The sequence below is a fragment of the Chroicocephalus ridibundus genome, chromosome 4, assembly GCF_963924245.1.
Source record: "Chroicocephalus ridibundus chromosome 4, bChrRid1.1, whole genome shotgun sequence".
NCBI classification, from domain to species: Eukaryota; Metazoa; Chordata; class Aves; order Charadriiformes; family Laridae; genus Chroicocephalus; species Chroicocephalus ridibundus.
In genome coordinates this window covers 58880614-58908117 of record NC_086287.1, presented here as the reverse complement: position 1 = coordinate 58908117, position 27504 = coordinate 58880614, and the positions used below count along the sequence as shown (strand labels likewise).

The window sequence follows — 27504 nt, the reverse complement described above, 5'->3', positions numbered from 1 at the left end:
TGTGAACTTTAGAGGAAGGTTTTGGACACATCTTGTTACAAATACTTGTTAGGGACTTTGAGTCAATAAACAGGTTTGCTTAAATGATAAAGGCGTTTGGAGATATTGACAGCAATTAGGAAGCTCATATAAGAACCATTTTGTTTATAAGCAGAATAATGGAAACTTAACACAAAGACATCCATATAAAAACTTCATGTGGTGGGCTCGTCATTTGGAGGCAGCAGAGAAATGGAGCTCTAGGTGTATTTAGACTGCAAAACAGCTATGAGCCTCTAATGTGACAGAACCACAGGAAATCTGAGACAAGCCTAAGATGCACTGCATATACATGTTCTTTAGAGTCAGTGAAGCATTCATATTATTATACAAGGTACTGCCAAGGTGATGTACATCATATGCAGCTCTCATCACCCACTTTCAAAGCAGATTTAAGTTAACTTGCAATAGATCCAGCGAAGGGATACTGAAATGACTGAGGAAAAGAGCATAATCTTCTGAGAGCAGTCAAAGAATAATGCCTTTTTTTCCTCTCAGATAAGACAACTCTTCATAAATGCATGTGGGAATTTAAAACAGGGTGGGAGTAATAAGCTTTTAAGCATAAAATTGGTAAAAGATCAAACAGAGATAAACTGGTCATACAAAATTTACCATGGTTGGAATCACCCTCTGATTTCAGTCAGTTTAGTAGTGTTCGGGAACACACAGGGGAAAAAAAAATCTAACTCTTTCAAGACGTAGCCCAGCAGCCTTATGGGCATTGCATGACAGAATAATGGTGTTCTGGAGATACACATTCAGGTGTGGTGTAAAAATTTTCTGTGTTGAACTTAGTCACCTGCTCTAAGAATTGAAAAGACAATATATCTATTTCTTCACTGAGTTGGGTCCTTTTAAACCATGTCTTTGTTGTATGCAGTTAGTCCCAAACATCTGAGCTTCTATTTATCACCTAATTTTTGCTGTGGAGGTTTTCTTCTTTCACCCTAAGGAGCATGAGAAGTTGGTCCCAGATAGGGAAGGGACGCCGGGAAGATGCAATGCTACTCTTGGTAGCGTAGAGAGATTTGGTATGTCTTACTCATGGCTACCTACATCTAACTGATGTTACTCTTTCCAGGGGAAAATGTCCAATGGTCCCAGCAAGTTCCTTAGTATTGCAGGAATATAGGATGTTAGTCTTGACCTCTTCTGTGTTCTTCCCTTAGTGTTAAGCCTCTTCACCTTTTATATATGAACTGTCTTCAGATGGTCAGAGAATATTGGAGGTGTTTTATGGCCTGTGGTGTGGAGGAATGCTTGGAGGACGTGCTTTCTGAAAAAAATATCTATTACAGTGACAACTGTGGAGAACTGGACTCAATTTTCTTTGTATCTCCATGACAATTTCAGGCAAAATTTTTACAGAAAGATTATTCTTCTTTTATAAATATCAATTAGATACATTCGATACATGAAGACAAATCAAATGCATCTGGACACTTCTTCGAGCTCTACTAAAGTACCTATAGATTAACTTTTAGTCTTTCTTCAGGCATCACTTGAGTGGTACTTTAAAGCCCCTACAAAGAAATCTCTAAAAATTGATTAAGTGTCTAATTAAAGATCCATCCTATCAAATTATGTAGTCTGTAAATTTTATTCAATCAGATCTTTTACTCTTGTACCCTATAGGAAAAAAAAAAAAAGAAAAATGGCCACAGAGGTTCCATCAATAAAACTTTAGTACAACTGCGAGCACAAAAGAAATGCTGAAGTGAAATAGTTGTGATTGAAAACATGTGTCAGGTTACAAATGTGCCAGAAGTCCAGACAACATTAGCTGTGAGTGACCTCTCATTTACAGCTCTCCTCATCACAGAAACAAAAGCAACTCTCACAATGCTAAACAAGTCAGAGTAATAACAGTCAGACTAAATAAGCGGCAGTAATTTTCTGCTAGTCTTTCTTTTCTTATATCTTTGGTAGCAACTAGCCAACATGCCAATCCAAAGTCCACTGAACTCAATGGGAAGACCAGTGAGCACTGACCCAGACTCTGGGTCCTCTAAAATGAAATGTCTCTTTCCAAGTAAACAAAAAATTATACGAAAAAAAAAAAAAGATGTCACCTCCAGGGTATTCCTCCTTTTTCACACATATATTGGGAAGATGCAGAAGGATGAAAATCAACCTCAAGATCTTAGGGGAAGGAAACTTCTTTAGACATCTGGCAGATCTGAAATCTCATGATTGCTTGTCCTTCAGAAAGTGATAATACAATAAAGAAAATAAACCATAAACACAGTATTTTACCAATGCAGTCATCAGGTGAATTGAATAGAATGATAGACAAACAGCATGACTTTTTATTTTATTTAAAAAGGTTTTTGTTCAATAATCAACACTATAGACACCGATCATATGACAAAAAATGAAAGAATTTGATCATTATATTAAGTTTTATGTATGTCAATGACTAAGAATGTTCTGTCATTTTCTTGAGGTTGTTTGACTCATTAATCAAACATGGGGAGATAAAAAATTAGGGGATCACAGTACTTTTCATTTGCTCTGCTGACTTGAAAACAACTGAGAAGTGTCTTGCTGTCTGAAATGGTAACCATATTCTAAAGGCAAAAAAAGCCACAGTAAAATTTCCTGGAGTTTCCATTAACAGCATCCTTGCTTTCATTCAAGCCAGCAAACTACTTTTTTCTCAAAGAATATCAACTTGCAATCTAGAATATGTGGGGAGGGGGTGGGATGATTTAAAAAAAAAAAAAAGACAACTAATTGCCTTTTGAATACCTGCTCCAAAAAATGGATTTTCAAATGCTCAGCACTTCCAGAAATGGAGAGACTTGTCAGTTGTTCTATTTTACACTTGCTCGCTTCAAATACTTGGAAACAAGTCAAGTTTCTACCAGTACTCTTAGGCATTGCCCAAAAGTGCTTCCAGGCGAAGTTGCCACACCAAGTACTTCTGTATAAAGAAAATCAGTCTCAAACCAGTCTCAGTATTTTAAGTAGGAGACTGGATATGGAAATGTAGGATATTGAATTACCTAGGCCAACCTTTTTGTTAAAAGCAAAAATTGTTATTTTTAAGCTGATTAAATAAATTCTTTAGTGACACTGCATTGATATTGTTGAAAAAAAAAAGAAGGTACTTAAATCACATCTGATATTTCTGTAATTAAAGGTAACTACTGATCTTAATTAAAAATATTTTATTAAAAAAAATAAATCACACAGCTTCAATTACACTGCTCCGTTCAGGCTCTGAGAAGCAGTTGAAATAAATCAACCCACTAGCAGGCAGCAACTTATAAATGACATACCATAAAGGACATTCTCATATCAACATTTACTTCAGTCTTTCTGCTTGAAATATGTCCCACAAGAATTTCAGGACAAGATTGGTCCTAAAAGTGGCCAATTCAGAGCTGTTTAGAATATATTTTAAAATCAATTCAGTAGGATATTTCAGATAGGAGCCTTCATAGAGAGCAGTGGGAGGATGATATAGCCTCTAAACTTCCACAGGCTGTATCAATGGCAGGAATCTGGCTAAGAAACAGCATTTTTTCCTTAGTAAAAATGTCGCCTTGTGAAAACAGAGCTGTTTCAGAAAACCATGGACTTCTAAAATAATTTTGAGCTGCTAAGGCTTTTTAGGGGAAAAAGAAATGAAGAAAAAATAAAAAGGGGGGAAGAAGGAGAAGGAGAAGGAGAAGGAGAAGGAGAAGGAGAAGGAGAAGGAGAAGGAGAAGGAGAAGGAGAAGGAGAAGGAGAAGGAGGAAAGAGGAAAAAGAAAAGGATGGAAAAAGGACCTTCCTAAGGAGCACAATTATCTGAAAATATGAACTGCTTGGGATGAAAGCTACATTTCTATAGATGCTCTTATCTTTATTTTCACCATCTCAAGTTCCTATATGCTCATTTGATGCTCTAGCCTTAAAGCTAGGACATTGCCCTGAAAAACACCCAGGCTCTAGTCCTTTCATCTGCTTCTATTTATTTACTGAAAGTGTATCCCCATCAAAAGAAGTAATGGAGCGTTGCGGTGCCACAGCCCAGAAAGGGCTCTGACCTGGGTCAGAACATTCTCCTTGAGGAGGACTGAGCTGAACCCATTGCTCCCACATGAGAGAGGAGCCCTTTCTTTGCTGCACAGGCTGTCAGGGAAAGGCAGAGGACAACATCCCCAATGGTCCAAAGGAAAACTGGCCATGTTCCACAGAACAAGCAGCTTTTACTGTGAGGAGGTGAAAAAAAAGCCCTACCATGAGGGAAAAAAAAAAAAAAAAAGGAAAAAAGAAGAAGGTGAATAGTTCAAATGGAAATAATTGCAGCTTGGTTTAATTTTCTGGTTCGTTTTGGTGTCGGGCATTTGCTGTGCTCTTTTCCCTACTAATTTCCTGTCAGGATTGGCAGCCAATGACTCACCTGCATTCAGAGAGGAGTATAGCCAGAAAGACAGCCTACAGCTCCTCTTCTCCATCCTGTGCCTTAATCACACAAAACAACCCCCACTCCGACCCCATGAGTACAGCAATATTCAAAGCAAGGCAACTTCCCCTTATATCTGTAGATATTGACATAATAGAAGCACTGAAATCAGACATTCTAAGTACTCTGTCTTCATGGGTGACTCCCACAGTTCAGGGCAAAGCGGTAGTGAGTGGTCCTGGAGAAAACTATGTCCCACCTGCCCAAAATGACAGGAACATGATGATTAGGGCAGTTTTTGAGAGTTCATCTCCAGAAAACCAAACTGACAAGCCCATGAGGCTGCCAGTAGTTTCCCATGCCCAGGGAGAAATCCCCAGTGGTTCATTTTCTGGTGAGAAATGTTTAAATTATTTCCTGCATGACACAGAATACACATGGATTCAATGGATAGAAATAAATTAGAGGAAGCTATTATAGGTCTCTAGGTTAGATTTTTAATCTCAAAATCTGGGATTTACCATGGGCAACCCTGTGATTCCAACAGACTTGCAGGGGCCAAGTAAACATGTATTACATCCATTACTGGGAAGCTAAGGAGGGCTTTTCCTGCAGCTGGCTTCTTGCGTACCAAGTTATGGTGAATGCCTAAAATCCTTAATGCATGCCATCAGAAATTATCATGCAAACACCAGCCTGACCAACAACTTACCTAATGGGCAAATCAAAAGTAAATGAGAAGAAAGGAAGATGAGTGACCCAATGAAGAACCAACAATTTGTCATTTGAGATGTTTTATTAGGCAGTTTGACAAATTTTGTGCTGGTTAACTGATTAAATTTACATTTGCCTATTTTTAATCTTTAATTTATTTCATACTCAAATATGATTGTTAGCCATTAATCAATAAGGTTTAAAGTGTTCATGATTAATGGGCAATGCCTTCAGTATAAATAAGAGATTCTGTGGTGCTGGGATTATTGGGCTCTAGCGATTGCAGGATTGCTCCTAGTGCTCATTCCTTAGTTACAATAAAGCGGGACCGGGAGGATTGATGAGATTCTGTGCCAGCAGTGTGATAAAATGAAATGGAAGCAGCTATTAAGGATCTGTTCGGGATAATGATGAAAAGAACCCAAAGGGTTAACAAGACTATGCTTTTGATATAAGCAGTATCAGAGAGATTAATGAGTCTCCGTATATAGCTAAATCGGGATTTACAGCATCTGTACAGTAAAAAGAAACCAGACAGTTTAATGAAACGACCACCTATGGCTCTGCCGGGATGTAAAGATTCGGGGCTATAGGAGTTCCGAGCCACTGTCTAAGGGTTAATGGGAGTCCGCCTGCAGCGGCAGGACAGGGGAGTTACAGGAGTTGTAAGCTACAGCCCCGGTAAGTAGCAACAAAAGGGTTAATGAAAAGCCTCCATGTATTGAGATGCTAATTGTCAAGATAGTGTATTACTTGAGGAAAGTAATTTGATTACTGGAAACTCCCACTAAGGAGGCAAGCTTGTGCCCCTTCCATCTGTTGGGCTCTGTGAAAGATGATGAATTGAACTCAAAACTCACGTGTGATGAAGTCACTGTCGTTTCCCCGCCAGCAGAGCCCTGCTGCCATGCCCACCGCACAGAGGGGAGCACCGCATTTCAACTTTTCCTCTGAAACCCAGGAGGCACAGTAACCTGTTACTTGCTGCTGCTTGCTTTTCTTTTTTTTTTTTTCCCTCCCCATTTTCTGCCTCAGCGCTACAACTGAGTCATTCTGTTGCCCATGGCTCGTGGGTATACAGTGCTCCTGCAGCGTGCTGCATTATTCCCCAGTTCATCTGTCAATGTTATTTTCGGCTAATGCAGATGTGGGGTTCGCTTACCGTCGCTTTGTAGACACTTGTCGAAAACCATTTGGAAAGCCTTAACTATGCATAAATCTGCAGAGTGAATGTTTTCTTTCATTCACTTGCTCCTATTATTTGATTTCTTGTAGGCCTCTGCGGCAGAGATGGAGAAAATAAGGTAAGTGAGACAGTTTATTTACATCTCATTATAGAGGAGAAATGTTCTGTTGCACAATGGATGATACATGCTCTTGGAAAATATTTTCCTTAATACGATCAGTGTAAAATACTGGATTGTATGATGATGCAAGGGAAGCTGTGTTTTAGAGACAAAAGAAAAGGAATGTGGTTATTCTAGTAAACCTGTTTTGCAGAGATGTCAATTCAGAAAAGATGTTTTACACACAAACATGTTTTATTGCCAGATGCAGAGATATTTGATTATATAAATGTTGTAGTCACTTGTCCATTTACTGCAAGAGCCTGCCATTCCATTTAATGAGCAAAGTGGATCAATAATTCATGAAAAAGCTGAAGAAAATATAGGCTTGACTTCAAAGCATCTAATTACTGTGGTTTGTTTCAATATAATGCTGTAACATTGGTGTTCGATTTTTATTTTATATTGTATACCAGCCAGATAAATCTTGTCTCCTCTGTGTTTAAAATGTTGTCATACTGTACCAGTTTCTCAGCACATCTCTCTGCTTTAAGCAAAAGGAGATGGCTTTTATAAACATAAGTTTTCCATCTCATGTCCAAGTGCAAGTCTGCTTTGGGGGATATTGCTTTTGTGTATGTTGTTGAGAAAGAAAAAGAAAGAAGAAAGCATTCTAGCCCTTTTTAAAGAATAAATTAAAAAATAATCAATTCCTATCTATTAATAAAATCCCCAGGTATTATCAAAGTGATATGTAAAAGCTGAACTTTTTACTACCTTTTAGATACTTTATGGATTTTATTTTAACAACCCAAAACATTGGCCATGCTCTTATTTGGTTTTATTGGACAAGCCCAGATTCCTTCTCCGAACCTGGTGACTCAGTTTGGTTAGTGACAACTATTGTCCAAGCACAACTTTTTAGAGTTTGGAATGGCTATCCTGAGTTATTAGAAATGCAGAAAAGTTCTAAAATTCTGGAAATAACTGGGGAAGAAGTGGTAAATGTAAAAGAATAGACATTTGACTGGGTGTTTAATGAATTCTGGGCTGGAAACAAAAATCTTGTTTTTCATTTGAGAAGGAAGAGGTTAAGTCTCTTACAGTGGACTTGAAGATGCACGTTCAAAAGTTTCTAATAGAATTTATTTATAAAGTGTTTCAGTTGTACATTTTTTGTGGTGTCTTGTGACAATGAAAGTATTATAATTTTTGAGCTGAAAGAAAAATGTGTGTGATGTATTATGGTTTTGCATGTATATAGGCACTATAATGTTAAAGCTGTGAGTTTTTCCTGAGTAATAACTGAGAAAGCAACTCAGTATGTGGTCCTGCATTTAGTAAAAATTCCAAATAAGATCATCTATGGTATATGCACATTCATGTCATGAAGAACTCTGTCAGAAGATGCAAGCAAATATATATTTACATGCTTGCTTGATGAGCATATATGCACAAATGCAATACAATACTTGTAATACTTTCCTGAGCATGCCTTGGCCTCTGCTTTTAGCGGACAGGCTCCTGCCACATTTGCAATAACGGGCTGCAGAGCCCAGGAGCATGAGCTCAGGAATGTATTGAAAGAGAAAGAATTTGTTATGATACGGGTAAACAACCATAAAGCTCCATTTTCCTAGCACCCTAGTTTTGCAGCTGTCAGGCGTGCAGGAGTCCTTCCCTCAGTACTCCCTGAGCACTGTGTAGATGGAAAAGCGCATGCTGCCCTGCTGAAGGCAGTGGGAGTTTAGCCAGTAAGTCCAACAAGAGAAGGGTCAGGCTGTGTCAGGAGTTTTTTAATTAAGCACTCTGCTCACAATTCTTGTGTATAAAAGTTGCTTCTGATGGACTGTCGTCCCCATCACCCAAATGGGTGCAAGGCCAGTGCAAGGGCTCCTTGTGTTTCCAAGTGCAGCAGTGAGCCAGGCTGGGGGACCTCTGGCAGGACCCGCAGCAAAAGCTCCATCCTGAACTTCTCTAGGCTCCCTGTCTATAGTCATCTTCTTGGATGCAAACTGATAGAACCCTCAGCAGTTTAAGGAAACAGTAATCAGTTCTGGAGTTATTATTTTAAATACTGTTGAACCCACAGTCCTGAGACATTTAGATTTTTTCCTAAACTTATCAAAGTCTGGCACCCAGGTGGAAAACAGATTACCTTATCTTTTAAGCATAGTGGCTTCAGAGAGGCCATGAAGAGAGAGAGCCTGAAGCCAGGCGAAGGAAGAAAGAAGCAAGAGGGAAAAGGGCAGGCCAGGAGGAAAGCGGTATTTTTTGTTAGGTGTAGAAACCAGTGTAACATCACAGGAGAAGCCATTCCCACATGATACTTGAATTTGTTCTGCCCTATCCCCTGGGCCCAGCTCCTTCCCCACTCTCTTTTTGCAACCAGCTGAGGATGCGCCATCATCTGGGAGGGTGCTGGCCAGAGAACCAGAGGGTGAGTCCATGTCAGCTGCAGAGTTAGAGTGCACAGAGGGTACGAGGCTCCCGAAAAAGAGGAAGGAGAAGGGGGTCTGGAATTAGCAAAAAGGAAACAAACCAAAACCTTGTTGAAGAAACAGAAGAGGAGCAAGGTGACCAGGGGTAACCAGCAGGGTAACCAGCAGGGTAACCAGGCTTAGAACCCTCAGGGTTAGAAAAGTCCATGTTTGCGTTCTACAGTGCACTTCAAGCTAAGAAAGCCTTTTAAATATGAACAATAGGTGCAGAGAATCACACTTTTCAGAGGAGATGCTACACACTGACAGTCCTTGGGAGCCCATGGGGCAAAACATTTTAAAAGGGCAGCTCTGGAAGCCTTTGGGTGAGCTTTGTGCATTCCCCAGGCCAGTGCATTTGGGGCACACTCAAGGAATGGGGTGGCCAGGCCCATTCAGACAGAGGGTCAAATGAAGGAGCCTACAAAATTGATCCACTGATGTCCCATGCTTTAATCAGCCCCGAATTCATTGGGCCAGGATAGCACAAGCAATGGTGCAGAGAACTAATACACCTCTTGGTGTTACATTCCTTCACTCAGAATCTAGCTGGAAAGATGCAATTTATCTCACGTAACACAGTAATAATTCCCCTTGCAGGCCAAGGAGCTGCTGTGACCTGCAATGTCACATACTGTCCTTTTCAGCAGGGGCTTGCCGTGACTGCGTTAGAAGTGGAAGGAGCAGTAGGAAGCAGAGGCAGAGGTTATCAGTATTTAGCCTGATGCAGGGACAACTTTCTCTGGAAGTGGAAACATGCTATTTCGTGCTAAAACTTTGACTAGAAGAATCAGTTACTGCAATGAAGCCTTCACACTGTGAACAAGTCTTAGCAGTACATAGAGTTTATAACATCTCAGGGTACCAATATATTAGGCAGGAAGTAAGGTGAACTACTAATCACAAACCTCTTGAGGATCTGCACTTATGTAGGTTGGCTGTGTATGGTTATACAGTCGCTTTAAACATTAATTACTTCTGACTACAACCCTTTAAATACAGTTTTTTTGATCTGGTTCTTTTTCATGTCTATAAACAGGACTGAAAATCTTACTTAAGTAAATTTCAAATATACCTATGCTATCTTATTCTGACTCTTGTGCTATCTTTGGTGCACAAGAGAAGCACATGCCTTCCAAGTCTGAGGCCTTGCAGATCTGTGGTGGCTGGTGCACAAAAGTGCATTCCGGTACTCTGGAAACTGCTCCTTTAAGTCAGATGGAATCCATAGCATGGCTAGATGTGCAAATGAAAGACCAGTTCCACTGCAACTCCTGTACAAATTCCTGGTAGCTTTTTCGTTGCTTCCATTTAATCCTGCTTGAAATACAGGTTAGGACATTGAACCTTTCAAGTGAAAATGCTGCAAGTTTTGGCATGAGACACCTCCAGATATATTTTTGTACACAAATATTGACGAGATTCTCAGTGGTTTTTGCACTGAAGAGTATCCTGCTCCAGAGGAAATGACAGTTAAGGTAGACAGATATTGTTCAATGAAAGCTTTTATTTTTTTAAATACACTCCTAAAATTTCAGTGACAATTCAGAAACTCTATAAATCAGTAGCATTAGTTCTAAGCTTTCAAGGTCCTCAATAGGCTGAGCTGTGTATCTAAAAGTACATAAAACAGGACACTTCATCACCACCATCAACTGCCAGGCTCACATAATTAGCGCCTGTAAGGAGGATGACTTTCTACTTTGCAATGTAACCATGGTATTCCCCAACTGAGGATTACGTTATTTTGGCAGCATCAGTAGTGGCACTCTGGTAATCATCCAAGGATCTCTGATAAAAGTGATCCATGTCTCAAGGAAGCTGTAAGGCAACATCTTCATTTCATTGTAGTCCTTATTTCAGAGCATATGAAAGCAATTTGTTTTGCAGCTTGGTAATACCACAGCTGGTAATAAGCAGCTTGATCCAAGCCTCTTGAATTTTCAGACTTGGACTTTTCTCAAGCATGTTTGAGTTCATCTGTGGTAAGGAAGGAATATCAGTCTCTTCAAAAGCAACGTCAGAGGCACGTGCAGTCCTAGGGAAAAGCTTCTGCAGTAGTTTAGTGAAAATGTGAATACCTTCCTGAATGCCCACTAGATCATGCTGCCTTCCTTTCACTTGGTATAAATATAGCCCTCTTCATATGCTAATGAAGACACTGCAATTTCCTGCCATCCCCACCTTGCCCTTTTTCCTTCTCTCAGCCTGTATCAACATTAATTCTACCATAGTTACTTGAACACCAGGAGAGGATTTTTTTTTTTCCCCAGAATGTTAACCAACAAACATGGTTTACTTTACCCTGGGTCTTGTCTTCACATCCACAGCTGCTGTGCTGGGAGCCACTGCCTTGTGCAGAGGCACAGTGCCACAGGACAGCAGCAGTGCTGTGCAAGCAGCAGCTCTAGCATCTGCTCAGCAGTGTCTGCAGGCTCTAGCTGATGCTGGGACTTCAAACCACAGCTGAGGAGACAGTCAAAGACATGGCACAGGGCAATCTCAGAAGCAATAGTTACAGGGAAACGCTGGTGTGAAAGGGCCGTGAGTTTGGGGTCATTAGAGGTTATGGTAGAAAAGTCACCTAGCTGGGTGAATGTTGGGTCCATTTTGAAAGAGAGAGGAAAAAAAGGAAAAGGAAAAGAAAGCTGCCTACTTGTATTCAAACAGGTAAAGCAGGTTTTCGTTTTCCTCTGCTTTGCATGTTTTCGTCTCCCAGGCAGTCCCAGCAGCAGTGACAGCCCCGCAGTGCTGTTTTCAGCACAGCTGGTTTGTTCACACTGCTATCCAAGGTGTGACTGCAGCACAGCTAAACCACACGTCTCTCCCCTCGAGGGACTACACGCAGCCTTAAGTTTGGTGGTTATCAACCATAGCAACGGGAGCAATGGACACACGAGGGTATATTCACAGCCCCCAGAGCAACTATAGCCGTGAAACTGGGATCGTTTGGAATGGAGAACCATGCCAATCTACCTACACTCGCACCTCTGGGAATTATGGGGCATAGTATGCTTGTATAGCTTATACTGAAGTCCATCCCACTTCATTTCCACTATTACTGTTACCTGTGCTAGTCAGTCAAATTAGCACTACTTAGCTGAGGCAGGGGGATTAATGTTATGTTGTCCTACAACCCTGTACCTGAACTGCTGTCTGCTGCTTGGAAGAATGATGTAAAAGGCAGTGATGCTGGTATGGAAGGAATCATCTCCAGTCACCTGCTGCAATAAGTGTTGTGTTATAATATCTAAGAGTGGTCAGACACTGGAATAGGCTGCCCAGGGAGGTGGAGGTGGTGGAGTCACTATCCCTGAATGTGTTTGAGAGGCGTTTAGATGTGGTGTTGGGGGATATGGTGTAGGGGAGAGCTTTGTGCAGCAGGGTTGATGGTTGGACTCGATGATCCCCAGGGTCTTTTCCAACCTGAATGATTCTATGATTCTATGATATCTTTTAGCTCTAGGTAAATACTGAATGGAGTAAAAGTGTCCAGCAAACAAGAAATGTGTCAGGAACAGAGGGCAGAATAGATTCAATTTGAATGAAAGCAGGTATAGCTATGTAAAGTAGCCTGCAGGGACAAGTGGGAGCTGCGCAAACATCTGAAGAGACCAAGGAGGTAGGTAGGAGGAGATGAGCCATGCCATCAACTGGGAGCTGCAGTGAGTCATGGGGAAGAGGCTGGACCTAGGTGATACCAAGTTTACAGATAATGCTCTGCCTACCCCTTTCTTGCAAGGCAAAGTGCATCACTGAGCAATACCATAAGCTGCTCAGGAGAAAAACAGGAGGGGGCATTTTGGACAACTATTTAAGAAAAGAAAAAAAGAAGGTCTGTTTCTTATAGTGCTTGTGATTAGTTCAAAAACTTTGTAGCACAGGGAGTAGAGCTTCTAGAACAGGTGGAGATTTTTGTTGAGTTTCTGTTGGATTTTTTTTCTCCCCAAAGATGCAGTGATGCTTGATGGTCAGAAAATTCAAAGGTGGGAAAATTGGATGCTGTCTGCTTCCCCTGTATTGCTAACAGCAACCAGACTTCAGTTTATGTAAGTGCTCTGACCAAAGCTATCGAGGGATGTGTGCTGAACAGTAAAAGCAGCAACTTACAAAGCAAACAGTGGCAATAGCTGCAGCAGTAACAAAACAGTCTTATAAGATGAAGAGCATAAGAGGTTCCAGGCTGCAAACCCGAGATGGTTCAAGGACAGTATAGTTTGTGAACCACACTTGAGTGTGCTCTGTGGTGAAATCAAGTACAATTTGAATGCTTGCTGCTACTACAGTGCACAGACTGATGAGAGGAAGGAGATAACTTGTCTGCAACACTTTATTACAGGCTTTTGCAATTGCCAGCTCCGCTGCTGCTGGCATGGCTTAGGCAATTTAATTTACCAATCAATTCTTGATTTACACACAAGTGACTTTAGAATGCATTCAAATAAAAACTCTATATCACCACATTTGATTCAATGTTCTTTAAAAATCAAACGCATCTGAAATATCAAAACTATTAAGCTTTTCACATTAAAAAAAATTGAAGGGGTTGAATTGTCTTAATGTTTTAATGATGACCTAGAGCCAGCTTAGCATGAAGTACAATGTGCTGAAAAAAGAGGCAGTAGACAGGGAGCTATAATCATGTTTTTTGTAATTCATGAATTTGAGGGCTGTATAATTTACAGAGCCCTCAAGCAGTATAGCAGGATCATGAGTTTGTGTAGCTTCTTGCTGGATTTCTGTGATGCATGTGACCACCCTCATGTGAGCTGTAGAACTCCTGTTATTCAACTCTTCCAGGAGTAACAAGATCCACCTCATTGAATAGTGCACAGTGTGACTGCTCATTGCTTGGTTTGTAGTAATGTTTATCTTGGGATAAAAAGGGCCTCCGTGTCACATGCAGTTATATTGCCTCTTAGAGTGTGAATTTCTTCATATATGCATTTGCAAAGCTCTGAAAAGCATTGAGAAATCTAATGTTCACCCTGAGGTTGCCCAGCTGTCACCATGTCAGGAAAACCATAACTGAGAAACAGGGTGCAAGAGAACATACACACGCCTCATGCATCAGACTTACATCTAGGAGGGCAAACGGTATTTGAGAGGAATATTGTTGGCAAAGTAGTAGTTGACTGATTTATGTGACGTACTAGGACATCATGACTACACAAAGGACATTTCAGCTACTCAGAGCTAAATGCAAATTTTGACCACCTCACCTTGATTTTGCCAATCTTTAGAAGAAGGAGGAGGAAGAGAAGGAGGATGTCCTAGAAGAAAAGAGGAGCTTCAAACTTTTTCTGTAAGCCTCTGAGCTCTTTGGGCACTCCCTGCTGTGCTACAAAACCCTCATGTTCACAAGAAGCTCTCATGACTCCACAGCTCCAAACTGATGCCCTCTGTTCAACATGACCAAGTTTCATATCCACGTCAAAGCAAAGGGCCTTAACTTAGAAGTTTCTGTACAAATCAGGTCAAAAAATGAGCTTATTTTATGTTTCTGTTAGCTGTAACTGCCACTTAGACAAGAGGATCAGTTTAAGGAGCTGCTCTATTTTTAAGGCCTTCCAAAAGCTATACTGGAATTCCCAGCAATGAATGGCAACTTAATCTTTTTCCCTCACCATCCCCAAAGAGCTCATTCTTGCAGTAGCCAATTTGAACAGATAAGCAATGAGCACTCCTCTTTTCTGTGCATTTCCGGTTAAAAAGTGTTAAATCTTTGTGCTGCTATTTAACTCAGGGATGCTGTTTTTACCAAGGTACTGCACAAATTAACAGTTTTCAATGCTTTGCCTGTACAGAGTAGTCTACAGATAGAAAAAGAGATTGTCTGGTATATCTATATAATTGGTTTTACTGCCAAGAAGTCCTACAGATGTAGGTGCTTGAAATGACATTTAAGTAGCACTAAATGCATGGCAAATGACTTTGCACACACATATTTAACTAAGGTTGTAATTGCTGGGCCTGTTGCCCTTTGAGATATTATTTCCTCTTGATATGAATCCTACCTCTATCTTGTAACAAGGAAGTAGTATTTCCAGGGAGTTAATCAGAACGAGTCCAGACCAACATGCACTAAATATATTCCAAGACTTAACACAGATCCATGAGTGGCTGAAAAATAAATGTTTTGCAGCTCTACCCAATATTCTTAACAACTCAGCAGGGAACTAGTAACAAAGTACATTCACAGAGGCATATCCTTCATGATGGGGAAAGTGCTGGTTTCTATAGGGAAATAAAGATTTTTAGACTGCATACAAACAATCTATAGCACTAGAACAGTTCTATTTGAATTCAAACTGAATTGTACGTTTAGTTTTGTCTCTCAGCGTATGAATAGCAATGATGTTTTTATTTGTATTTGCATTCCGATTTAGATTGATGAGACATGGACAATTAAAGAGTGAAAGATCAAGTGAGTCAAAAATGAGTTCAAAATGAGAAACCCAGCAAAGTAGCCCAAAGCAATGGAGGTAGAGTGGTGAAAGACAGAGCAGCAGTGATATTTAAGTAATTTACTTGGAAAGCAGTACCATAGCTCAACACATCAGAAAATTTGATTGTCCTAGTCAAAAAAACAGAGCAAGAAGTTTTTACACAAGTCCAAATAGCCTTCAGTCCTACCCTTTCCAGTGCTGAATTCATAGACTGGCTCTTGCTAAAAGGGGTGCATGACTGACCTGGCTTATTTTTGTCCAAATCTTCTTGCAGCCTTGCAAACACAGTGCCAGGCAGATCAGGCGAGGAAGCACCTGGTTTCTCAACCCACATCAGCAGCGTGACCTTGCCAAGTCTCAGCCTCAGCAGTTTCATTTATTTTTGACCCCTTACAAGCCTTTAGGAAGAGCAACTCTTCCTGGCTTACTCCTGTCCTTAGTGTACCAATGCCACTAAGTGCCATGGGCATGAGAAGCAGGCTCTCGAGGAGACTTTCAGCCCATGCTTTAAAATGTAGTCCAGGACAGCCCTGTTAATGCAGCCTTTGCTCTGAAGCCCCTAGATATCTGGCAAGCTTGGAGGCGGGTGAGGGGGTGTAAAGAGCGCTGATAGGAAGTCCCATCATTCACTTTGCTTCTATTTTCCCACTTGGGGAAGGCAAAGCGCTCCCTTTGCCCTGCATCTGGAACTGCCACGGTAGGTGGCAGAGACCTCTTGCTAAAATGATATTGCCAGATGTTGAGTCTCCTGAAGCATGTTTTCATGTTTTTTTGGTCTTGTTTTATTTCTTCAGAACACACAGACAGTTTGTGTCTTGTCTTTATATCAAACGTTGTCTATGTAACTCTGTCACTACTGGAGGAACCAAGAGTAGGAAAGCTCTAGGAGGTACACAGTTCTCCCCAGTCCCATGTGAAGGAATGACCAAATTCAAGAGTCTTGGCTTTTCTATGAGGAAGGTTAATTAGCCCTTTGTATAACTCAAGACGTAGCTCTGGCAACACAGCATATGGGCAGGAGAGGGAAGAAATGAGTCATAGAGAGAGAAGACTGACATGAGTTTCTTTGGGCCAAATTTAGCCGACCTATACTGTTTGTTAACAGAGCAACTCCCCCCCCACCTTCCCTCCTTCTCTATCTACAAGAGAAATCACAACCTAAAAGTCATGAAATTTTTTTTCTGAGAAACTAAAAGTATAAGAAATTATAGCACTAAACAGGTAGTCTGCTAATAAATGCCAGTTTAGAGGAGTAAAGCTGTCTTGCCTACTGCATATGATGCAAATAGTTCCCAATAACAGGCAACTTTTGACAATAGGAACATTTTTTTTCTGCACCTTGACAAAGCTGCTGATGCAGAATTTTACAGTGACTGTAGACTTCAACTTGCTTTCCTCAGTAGATTCAGTTACTGGAATTGATGGGTTTCACATGCTGTGAGCTTCTAGAGGGTTTTCTTTACAAACCAGGACTGAATATCATCTAAATGTAAAAGAAAAAAAAACAAACTGAGAGAGATGTCCCGTTAATTCCAGCACACAGTGCACTTGGAGCCATTTGAGAGAAACAATGCTAACCCAGCCAGTTTTGCTTAGTATACTTTGCTTTGAAGAACATTTGTTCTCATCTAAAAGCATTTATTTTTTTAATGCAGTGAAAGCCTTCCCATGGTCTATCGTGGCAAACAACTTTTATTATAACCTAGAAACATGTAGCAAATAAATGACAACAGCTACACATTACTTGCATTCAAGGAACATGGAAGGTTTTGTTTACAGTTTTGATAGTAAAATTCTGATGAATACTTTGCTGGTAATACAGTGTAGAGTGGACTACTCTGCTGTGGTTTTGCAGTTGCTTTGCATTCTCATCTCCATCCCCTGAAGAGCTCTCCAAATCCTACCGCACAGTAAAAACAAAGTTTATTGGGATTTTCATCTTAAGTTTCCCATAGCACTGAACTACTAATTTTCATGGCACGCAGAGTAGACAGTTCCGATTAAATTGCCAGCCTGGATTTCTAGACCATCCCATCTCCTTATTCATCATCTCTATATACACAACACTGGGAAAGCATCTCAAGATATAAATAGGCATAGATATGGTTGCATGCTGAATTCTAAGTAACTGAATTAATCCATTACTGCATCCTTGGAGGACTCCAATTTTTCCCAGAACTACAACTCCTTTTTGAGTTTTATCTACTTCATTATGCATAGATTAGTTACATTATGTATTGGTTTGCACAGACCACACAGAATCTGAAAACTACAGTTTTGCAGAGAGATTAATAGAATCTGAAAGAGACTCAAGAAAGCAACATATTCTTTTATCTAAAAGGTAATGTTATTTATACTTTTTTACATTCATGTGAAGAACAAAGCACTCACATGATACTCCTGTCACTCATATCTAGAATGTTGCCTGCTACAAGTCTGCATTACTTGAAACCATAGCTGGCGTACACCTGCAGCATGGATTCATGGCACAAAGCTACTAAACTATTCAAGGTTTTCCAAATCCACTTAGCACTTTTTTCCTTATACCTTTGCTATAAGCCACTGAACTGGAGACTAGTTAACTATAGCTTTCACAATGTCAGAAGGCATTCTTATTAACAGCAGAATCAGTAAAATCGACAAAAACTGTTATTCCTTTACTAGTCACAGCTCTTTTACAGAAAGCTATTGCATTTTCTATTCTTACCCTGACTATTTTCTTCAGCACTAGAAATTAGGGCATTGGCTTGCAGAGTCATGCCCTGATTGCTGAAATTAAGGGCAATTATGCAATGGAAAGAGGAAGTATAACAGGTCAGAGATTGTACTTCTGCTTGAAATGCAGGTGGTGAAGGTGCTGCCATTATCGAGTTGAAAATATGGACTGAGGTCTATAGCTTTGAAGGATCTGACAGTCTTGCTCTACAGACATGGGTTACAGCCACAGCCATTAGGGCTCTCTCAGAAGCACTGTCAAGGTTCAAAGGATTGTCTCCCCCCCCCCCCCCCCCCCTTTTTTTTTTTTTGGAGCACTGTATAAGTCACAAACTTCCATCTCCTCAGGGGAACACTTAGCACCCTTTCTAGAGTAACAAAGAGTTTCTTTCATGGGCAAGGTGCCAGACTATTTTTTTTGTTCCTAATTTAGAGCTTAAACATGTTGGTAGACAACATTGAGAAGACAACATTGAGCCACTGCCTCTCACAGATGCTTCTCTCAAGATGCTGTGGATCCCAAATCCCAGGCCTGTGCCGACCCTGTCAGATTTGCGAATATCCCCTGATGTCTGCAAACCACTGGGAGCCCCTTAAAAGGAAAGTTTTATAAATGTGCAGAATACTGTTGGGGTTTTTTCACCCCCCTGACTCACTCACTCTGCATCATTTGACATTTTAACATATTGCCATATTAACCACCAAAAGTCTGATCTGTGAGCATGACTTCAAACTTATATTTACAAGAGTAGAGATGCAGTGGCATATGGACCACCAGCTGGTGAGAAGTAGGAATGGTACTTTGTGGAGTTTGAGTCACTAAATGATTTAAAAAAAACAAAACAAAAACAAAAAACAACAAAAACCCAAACCAACATCTTCTGTACAGTTAAAAAGTTAGAGAAAAGCTTGGCTTCTTAGAACCAAAGTTGTTTGAAAGGACAACTGCAACAAGGCCGGTACCCAGAAAGCACAAAATCTGGAGGCATTAAATAAACTCGAAGCTATGTTGTTTATTATAAGAGGTATATGCAAACAAGCTGTTTCCTGCTAAGGCTGTAAGAAATAATACCACTGAGGGAGTGATGTGAGATAGAAAAAAAGAGATACGACAGTCTGTTCCTCTTAAACAGGACGAATTAAAATCCTGAGCGAGGGTGAGACTGGGGGAAGTGTCTTTTTATTGAGGTCAAAACCACCTACACTCAAATTCAAAAGTCTCCAGCCTTTTCCCCCACGTCTCCCTAGCCTTATGTCTTTTCCTCAGGTGTTGCCACCCCTTCACCTTCTGGAGGGATTCTCCTTGTGCTCCAATGAACAGCTTCACCCCCTCCCCTCCCCAGATGGTGACTTGAGCTGACATTTGGCAGACCTTAGATGTTTCCCACTCCAGCAACTTTGGGGAGATTAATCACTTATTTAAGATACCTAAGCTCGAGTCCTCCCAAGAAGTAGTCCGTCACTCCTCATCCTGGTTTCTTCCCTCAGACTGTTGTTTTTCACCACTGTTACTCCAGGAACAGTTGAAAACTCCCTGCCTAAAGTCATGCAACTGTAACAAAGATTAATTTTCACCAAACTTCAGAGACTGAAGTTTACTATGTTCCTCAGTGCCAGTCCATTTCATCAACCTTTTCACTTTATCTATTCCTCTAGAAGCCCAGGTTAGGAGACACCCAGGTCTTAGAGGACAGGTCTGGGGTCTCAGTCTGCAGCACTGCCGATGGCTGCTCTCCCCTCACCTGCACTCCCTTGCCAGCCCTGCTTGTTCAGGAGCAGTTCCCGTGGCTTTCTCAGAGAGAGACATGAGAAGAGGGAGTCTCCTGTGGCTCCATCGATGCAGCTGCTAAGCAGAAACTGTCTTTCAATAACTGGCATCTTTTTGGAGAAAGTAGTAAACAGAAGGAAAAAAAAAAAGAAGATTTGGCAAGAGGAAAGATTCATGGATAAACATTTTTTGTAATGGGGGAGGAAGATATAGAAGGAAAGGCCTGTTCCTTCAAAAAATAGAATATTGTCTGGGGACTATTAAATAACAATATAACTAATTACCAAGATAATTATCTTCATGCTGGAGCACCAAACAGCTGAAATACAGAAGCTGCTGAGAGCACTTACTATAGTAAATTACTGAAATGCTTGTCATGGTTTATTCTGCTGAATTAGGGTACTAAAAGAAGTGTGTTACATTATTTCTCTATTGACTCTTCCACATGTGATTATTTATTATTAGATTCATAAGTATGAATCAGACAGGAAGGTCAAGTTACTAATGATTCTGGAGCCTCATCAGCTGTACAGCATTATCTGCACTGTAAAGGTAGATACATTGTTTACCTGCATAATGAGAGTAATGCAAGTAATTATTAAGGTACTTGACTATCAGTCACGTTAAAAAAACCCGCCACTAGATCAGCATGCAAAGCATTAACATTGTAAATGCTGTATTGGAGTTGTAATGTAAGGGAAATATAAAGCATGTCTTTTTTTCCTACCCTTCCTTAAACAAAGAGCAGAAGCATATCCGAGAGAGAAATCTGAAATCATTACTTTCTGCCTCTGCACTGTGTAGGTTTGTTTGGCCAACAGAGGAACATTTGCACTTCTAGATGTCAACCAAGTCTCAGAAACCCTCTGTGGTTCCTGCAAGTGTTATTGCCTTCTTAAAGGCAAAACTGAGAATAGTGAAGTGACTTCTCCAAGTTCTTTGAGGGGCTTCTGTCAAAGCCAAGACAGACTTTGCTTTAAGACCAAGAGGGCAGAGAACATAAAGCAAGAAAGCAAAGTTCTTGCTTCAGGAGCAGAATAATCATTTCTGAAATGAGTAGTTTCATTCAGCCAAGGAAGAGGGACAAGTTCCAAAGCAGAACATCCCTCAGCCAAATCAAAATGCTCATGGTACTGCTTGCTTCTTCCCTGTTTCACAAATGATTTCAAAACTCATTTGTGACTGTTTTTCTCCCCATTGCTTTATCCTCTCCACAGCACAGCAGTATAGACCCCTTGTGAGGAAGGATCCAGATACGGTGACTTGTCCTTAACTCGTCCCCAAGTATAAATAATCCCCACAAAATCATTGCTACTCATTGCACAGATACAGGCTCTTAATATCAGTTAGGTATACTGTACCAGCATCACTGCATACATGCTTGCAAGAAAAGTACTACTAGCAGTAGCTTTAAGACCTAAATCCACCACCAGTGCGAGCAGACTCACCTGCATTCAGGTGAAAATAGTTACTGCACTTTCTACAGGCAATATCTTTGATTTATTCTGATGTTTTCCTGTGCATGAAAAAAGGTCAGCCAATAAGGAATAAAAAGCATAGCGCGAGATGAGGGCACTTAACATGGCTTCAGTTTCAACAGTGTTTTCCCACCCCCCTCTTCCTGACATCTCAGCTTCACAGAGAGAAGCCTAAGTCTAACTACCATTTCTGTGCCCTTTTCAGCTTATGGTAATTGCTGTTGTGTAGCATCACAGTATTGGTGCGTCTGTCCTATCCTTCTCCCTGTTTTGTGCAGGCAGCAGCAGGAGAATTTTCTTTTGATTTATTCTTCTAATAAATCGCTTCAGCGATGTCAGAATATTAGAGCTGCCTATTATCTAAAGGTTTCTTTGCAAATTCACATTAAATGAAAACGTAACTTTTCAGTCGTTAATGCACTGAAAGACGTTGTGGTTAAAGGAGGAGATGGATGGTTCGGAAGCTTATCCATTACGCTTAAAAGCAAGTTATCAGTGACAGAAGCTAGGTGAAACAGACAGCAGGAGAAATCAAAAGACAGATTGAGATATCAATCAAAGAGACTTTCAGATCCTTTTCTTCTTACACGGACCACTAGAGGAGGCATTTAGAGGGATGTAACAGAGCAGAGAGAGTCTTCTGCCACGTGGGAAAACCTGAGGCATTTTTGCTGCCCAGTCACTGCGGGTGACACATGCTACACCAGGGTGGGAGGAGCAGGAGCATGGCAGCAGCTGTTGGCAGAAAGCTGCTGATGCCATAGGGTACCCCACACAGACTCCACCTTACAGGTCTGAACGGCAAAGTTAAAGAAACCAAGGGGCCTGTTTAGTAAGAGGGAACTTTGTACCCAGGCTAGAAGAATCCTTGCAGGACTATTCTTGAAACAAACAAGTTTAAGACATTTACTTTACCTCTCAGAAACAACCAAAATGCAAATAGATACTGCAAACCTCTCAGAGGGGATTCGAGATTCGAATGACGGTATGGGTCTGATCTATAACATTTTCAGGCCTCCGCTTTCCTCTGTGCAATGGGGACAATGGAGAACTCTTTCCCAGCCTAAAAGGAAAACATGAATTAAGCATATAGAAAACTATGAGGCACTTCCATAAACTAAACTGGTTATCTAATTCAAATATAGCAGGTGCAGGTAGGACATGGGAGTTTATTGATTAGTTCTACACCAGAGGAAGATTCAGTTCTGCAGAAGGGTCATTGAATAATGAGTTCATATTTGCTATTGGATGCTATGTCATTAAAAGCTCATGACTTACAGCAATACCATATTTATCTAATGAAGACTGAAGTACTTTCTGTGTAGTTCTTCACATCTGAACTTATACACTTGGTTTGACTTGGAAAGAAACAGTACATTTTACTTTTTTTGATCTTTGTATCTTTTGCTCCCATTCTCAGAAGTACTGTTTGGACTTTAAGTTCTGCATTATAAACTGCATTCTTGATATGGATCTCCCATATTTAGGTGCTCTGATTGTTCAAAGGACTCTCCAGCTGGGTAGCAAGACTATTTGAGTGCTAATACAGTGATTGTAAAGAATGGGACATCAGTTCCCGTTTTAGAACATAAATCTTGGCAAGTTTGAATGGAGTATATTCAAATGGGAACAAATGGACATTTTAAGCATGTAATTTAAAACAAAACATTCAGCACTAAGATGAATAAGCTCAGCAACTGCAGCTCCCCTAACCCAGCATATAAGAGCCTACGGGTGACAGTTCCAAGCTCATAGCCATCGGGCAGCCCATGAGAGCACCTGGCCCCAGGGCTCAGCAGTGGGAACCCTGCACTCCAGGTCCCCTTTCAGTAGTTGCAGCTTTTAGCTCTGCTTTCTAAGGCACTCATCTTTCTTCCTTATCTGTGGCTCCCAAACGCTTCCTGTGGTTTCCAAGAGGGACACTGTCCCAACTCTGCATCTATTCATGCATCAGGCTTGGGTACATTGTAAATACATCCATGTGCTTATACACACATCCATTTCTATCTGCCACCAGAGTCTTTCTAAAATGCACTTTAAAAAAGTTCTTCCTAAAAGTAATGCTAAGCCAGAGCTGCTTGCACTCTGTAATGCTAACAGTAAGCCTTATCTTTCCAACTGAATGAAAATGGGGGGGGGGGGGGAAGCCTATGTGGGGTTGAAGAAAGCGATTTGCAGATCAGGCTGCTTTTCCTCACAAGTGAGCACCTTGTCTGCTTGTGGCATTTTGCTTTAGCAGAGAATGTGTCATGCATCCAATTAAAAAGATATCGAAGGAGACAAGATTGGAATGCGAATGAATAAATGCTGCAGCTGCACTGGGAAGACTTGGCTAAAAAGCACACAACTGGGAGAAGTACTGTCTTCTTGACCATTCCTGCAGTCACACCAGTGATGATACTAAAGCACGAGAACAAAACTGGATCATCTACTGCATGCTACAGATATGCCTCCTCCTTAATCCAGCGTACTTATTTTGAGTTCAGTGAAGAGATTTTACATTAACTGAAAAAGTAGAGACGTCCAGCCTTACACTGCCTTTAAGAGTTGCTGTATAGTGAAAGACAAGCATACTGGGATTTTTTTCAGATTCCCATTCCCATAGTGCTCCTGTCAATGCCTGCATTTTGGTCAGATTTAATTCTGCCTTTGGCAATGGCCTGTGACTAGACCACAGGGGAGAGGAAGGGTTATCTGGACTGCTTAGAGAGGTTTTGAAATCTCGATCCTTGAAGATATTCAAAATTTGACTGGACAAGGTCCTAAGCATCCTGATCTGACTGAATCTGCTTTGAACAAGAGGTTGGACCACATGACCTCCAGAAGTACCTTCCAGCCTAATTTATTCTATGATTCTACATACCACCAGTCCAGGTCCTTTATACACTGGAATTCCCATTGGAGGGAACTGGAGTTTGAAGGACAACATCTGTATCAACTGCAGATGTATTTCATTTCAGTAGTTCTTCTTTTACATGGTTCAATTTAAGGACATAAGTATTTACTTTTTCCCTCCTGTGAAAGATGCCATCCAGCAGAGTAATTTCTGATAAACATCAAGCTCAATCAGTTATAATTATGTGTTTTTACAACTCTATTTCATTTAAAGAAAAGCATTTACCAAAAAGAGACAAAGTGTTTCTATCCAGAAACGACTGTGGCAAGTTCCCCATTTTCCTTTAGAAATTTTGAGCAGTGGGCAGAGCTAGGCAGACATGAACACACACACACACACTTACTTCTCATGTGTGGATATGCATGTCACATTTGTTATTTGTGCTTGTAGCTCTGGTCAGTTAGATAACTGATTCCATGTGTGCACGTACCAGTGTTATATTTCTGTTTATCCTTATGCTCATGCATAAAATCTGGTGTGCCGTTTTACCTGATGAAGTTCCTCCTCATCATTGTAAAGACGAAGAGCCAAAAGTCTGACATTTGCAACGTAACTAGAGCCCTACTGAAGTCAATACAGTGTAAGAATATAGCTGAGAGCCAGAGTATAAACCTGGTGAGTAAATACCAAAAGACCTATAGAAAAGTTTTAATCACTCTAGACATCAGAATATGTGTTGCTTAATAAAATCAATTATACAAAGTTATAACACAATTGAATGCATTCTGTTTGGATGCATTTTGGCAGGACTCCTAATACTTAATACTTCTATTGCACTCCTCAGTAAGCATCACAGTAACTGAAGATATTTGTAAGGAGAGAAGATCACTTTTTGGCCAGTGGTTTGCTGGCCAAAAGCACTGCTCAGCTGTTGTTCAGAGTAGAGTCAAAGCAAAAAGCAGCAGGAAGGTCAGACGAATACTTTGGGTAGCACCCTCTCATAGCAGGAGGCCTTAGCAAACAAAGAACTTGTCTGTCCCCAACAGAGTGTTTGTAGTTGGGATTAATTGAATGAAGGAAAGGAATGGTCTCAGAGGGCTCAGAAGAGTCTTTTCCAGGACTGTAGGAAACAAAAGGGAGGGGGCCAAGTGCACACACGTTACTTTCATAGAATCATTTAGGTTGGAAAAGACCCTTAAGATAGAGTCCAACCATAAACCTAGCACTGCCAAGTCCACCATTAAACAGTGTCCCTACGTGCCATGTCTACATGTATTTTAAATACCTCCAGGGAATGGTGACTCAATCATTTCCCTGGGCATCCTGTTCCAGTGCTTGACAATCCTTTTGTCCATCTTATGCTAACTAATTGAAGTAAGTTGATAAGTTTAGAAAAAAAGCTGATGAATTTAGAAAAATCTTTACAAATCTTCTTTTAATCCGATACCTGTCCCTTGAGGAAGAAAGTCAAGAGAGTGCCCCTACAACTACATCTGTGGGAAAGAAGGTGCTTAAGATAACTAGATGGAGTATGGGGGTCAGCATTTGTCCAAGATAATAGGATGTATTATGTGTCACAATTTGAGGGCTGCTGTCTTATCTAGGGACTAGGTCTGTGGGGCTTTAGAGAGAATAGCGAGGAACGCAGTAAAGAAGAGATGACAGGAACAAACTTGGAGCCTCAGAGAGGAGGCTGATCCAGCCAGACAGCTTGGAGGGCACCCTACACTCTATCCCTCTACGCCAACCAAGGATGGGAAACTGTCACAACCGTAAATGCCCAAGAAGGTTCTGAAAGTCAAAATTTCCCTTGGCTCCCCCTCACCACAGTGCCTCACAAGAGCCTTCCTGTCCTATCCCTGACACCACCATCTCTCCTGGTCTGTTCCCAGCATGCTTCCCAGTCCCTAAGCACACTCACTTCCTCAGGATGCTCTTACATGGGAGAGGAAAGAAACCTCCACTTGACAGCCACTGCTCAGGGGAAAGTGCTTTTCCAGCTGCCAGAAAAGCACCTCTGCTGGGCAAGTTTGTTGTACCACTGTTGACAAAGAGCCAGATAAGCCAAGCCCCACATTTCCCGTGAACATGCAGATGTCCTTCTTGGAGATGAAATGGAACAGACATGTGCATCATGATGTGTCTCATACAAGAGATTTCCACAAATCAGCCCATTACACACCACTTGCTGAAATGGCAGCTTGTACTGAGCTGTACAGAATGATTTTTATTGAACATAATTACTCAACAGGAAGCACAGAGCATAATTAATCTTACTGTGGAACTCCATTTTAACTTAGTTGGTCTCGTACTTCAAAATAATGTGGTTACTTTTTGATTAGTTTTTGCTCTTTCATTTATGAAAGTGGATAGTCTGTATTTTCTCCAATTAGTTAAATAAACATCAAACGCTTCTAAACACCAAATAGGAAAATGTCTAAATGTTTCAGTAATAGGTAAGCTGCAAATAGATGAGCTACAGCTCAGACCTAGGAAGAAAATTAATTAGTGTGTGGCACGGCATTGTATAAAATTGTTTTTTGCTTGGAACTAAACAGTGGCATTCTTCATATTAACACAGACACCTTTTCCAATCACCTCTGCAAGCGCTGCTAAGACACTGCCGTTACTACTAATAGATAGAAGACAGTCATGTTTTACAACAGGGATGTGAATGGTGCAGTTCTGGGCACAGTTTTTAAGTGCGTGATGCTGCAAAATAAAATAACAATAAAAAACCCGCTACCAAGCTGTACACACCAACCAGAATAGATTATTACTTGTAGTACATGATGTTTCTTCAAGTTCAAGAATCCCTCAGAGCCCTTTGCTTTTATTCCATTGCCCCCATGTGCCGGCAAGAACCATGCCAACTCAGGGCTATAAAGCAGCCTGCACAAAGTGGAAAATGATTAAACATGCTGAACTGGATGCACCGCCCAATCAATAGGTCTTCAAGTATAATGTAGTCAACCTGTCCTTCACGGTGCCTTCTTGCCCTCTCTCTCACTGTAAGTTTTTCATAAGAATTTCAGTTTATAAGAAGCACCTATTTGGAAAGCCAGAGGCTTCAATCTCTTCCTAAAAAGATCTTACAGTAACCCATTTTGATTTAGTATTGTGAGGAAATCTTAAAAATCCGTGCTCAAGATTCCATAACCCCAACCTGCATATTTCAGGCTGTTTTGGAAGAGGAAAATCTTTGGTCTGCTTTTAATTTAATGAAGATTCCTATTCACTCTGTGACCTCACAAAAATGCTTTTTCCCCAACATGCAAAGTTGAATGACATTTTCAGTCTGTGAACACCCCAGTACTGGAGTCAGGCTACAAGGTGGTGCT

The 27504-nt window shown here is 40.8% G+C and overlaps 1 protein-coding gene across 10 annotated transcripts in view; it reads left to right on the top strand.

Moving 5' to 3' along the window:
• The window catches only part of BEGAIN (brain enriched guanylate kinase associated), a 163762-nt gene that overhangs the window by 41708 nt on the left and 94550 nt on the right, over window positions 1-27504 (top strand). For 7 of the 10 annotated variants that reach the window (XM_063332967.1, XM_063332969.1, XM_063332968.1 and 4 more), the window contains one exon: window positions 6427-6455. In XM_063332967.1, the coding sequence (XP_063189037.1) occupies window positions 6427-6455 (29 nt within the window). Of the gene's footprint in view, window positions 1-5813; window positions 5833-6039; window positions 6121-6426; window positions 6456-27504 lie in introns of those variants that run through there. The other 3 variants (XM_063332976.1, XM_063332971.1, XM_063332975.1) reach the window with 3 other exon arrangements.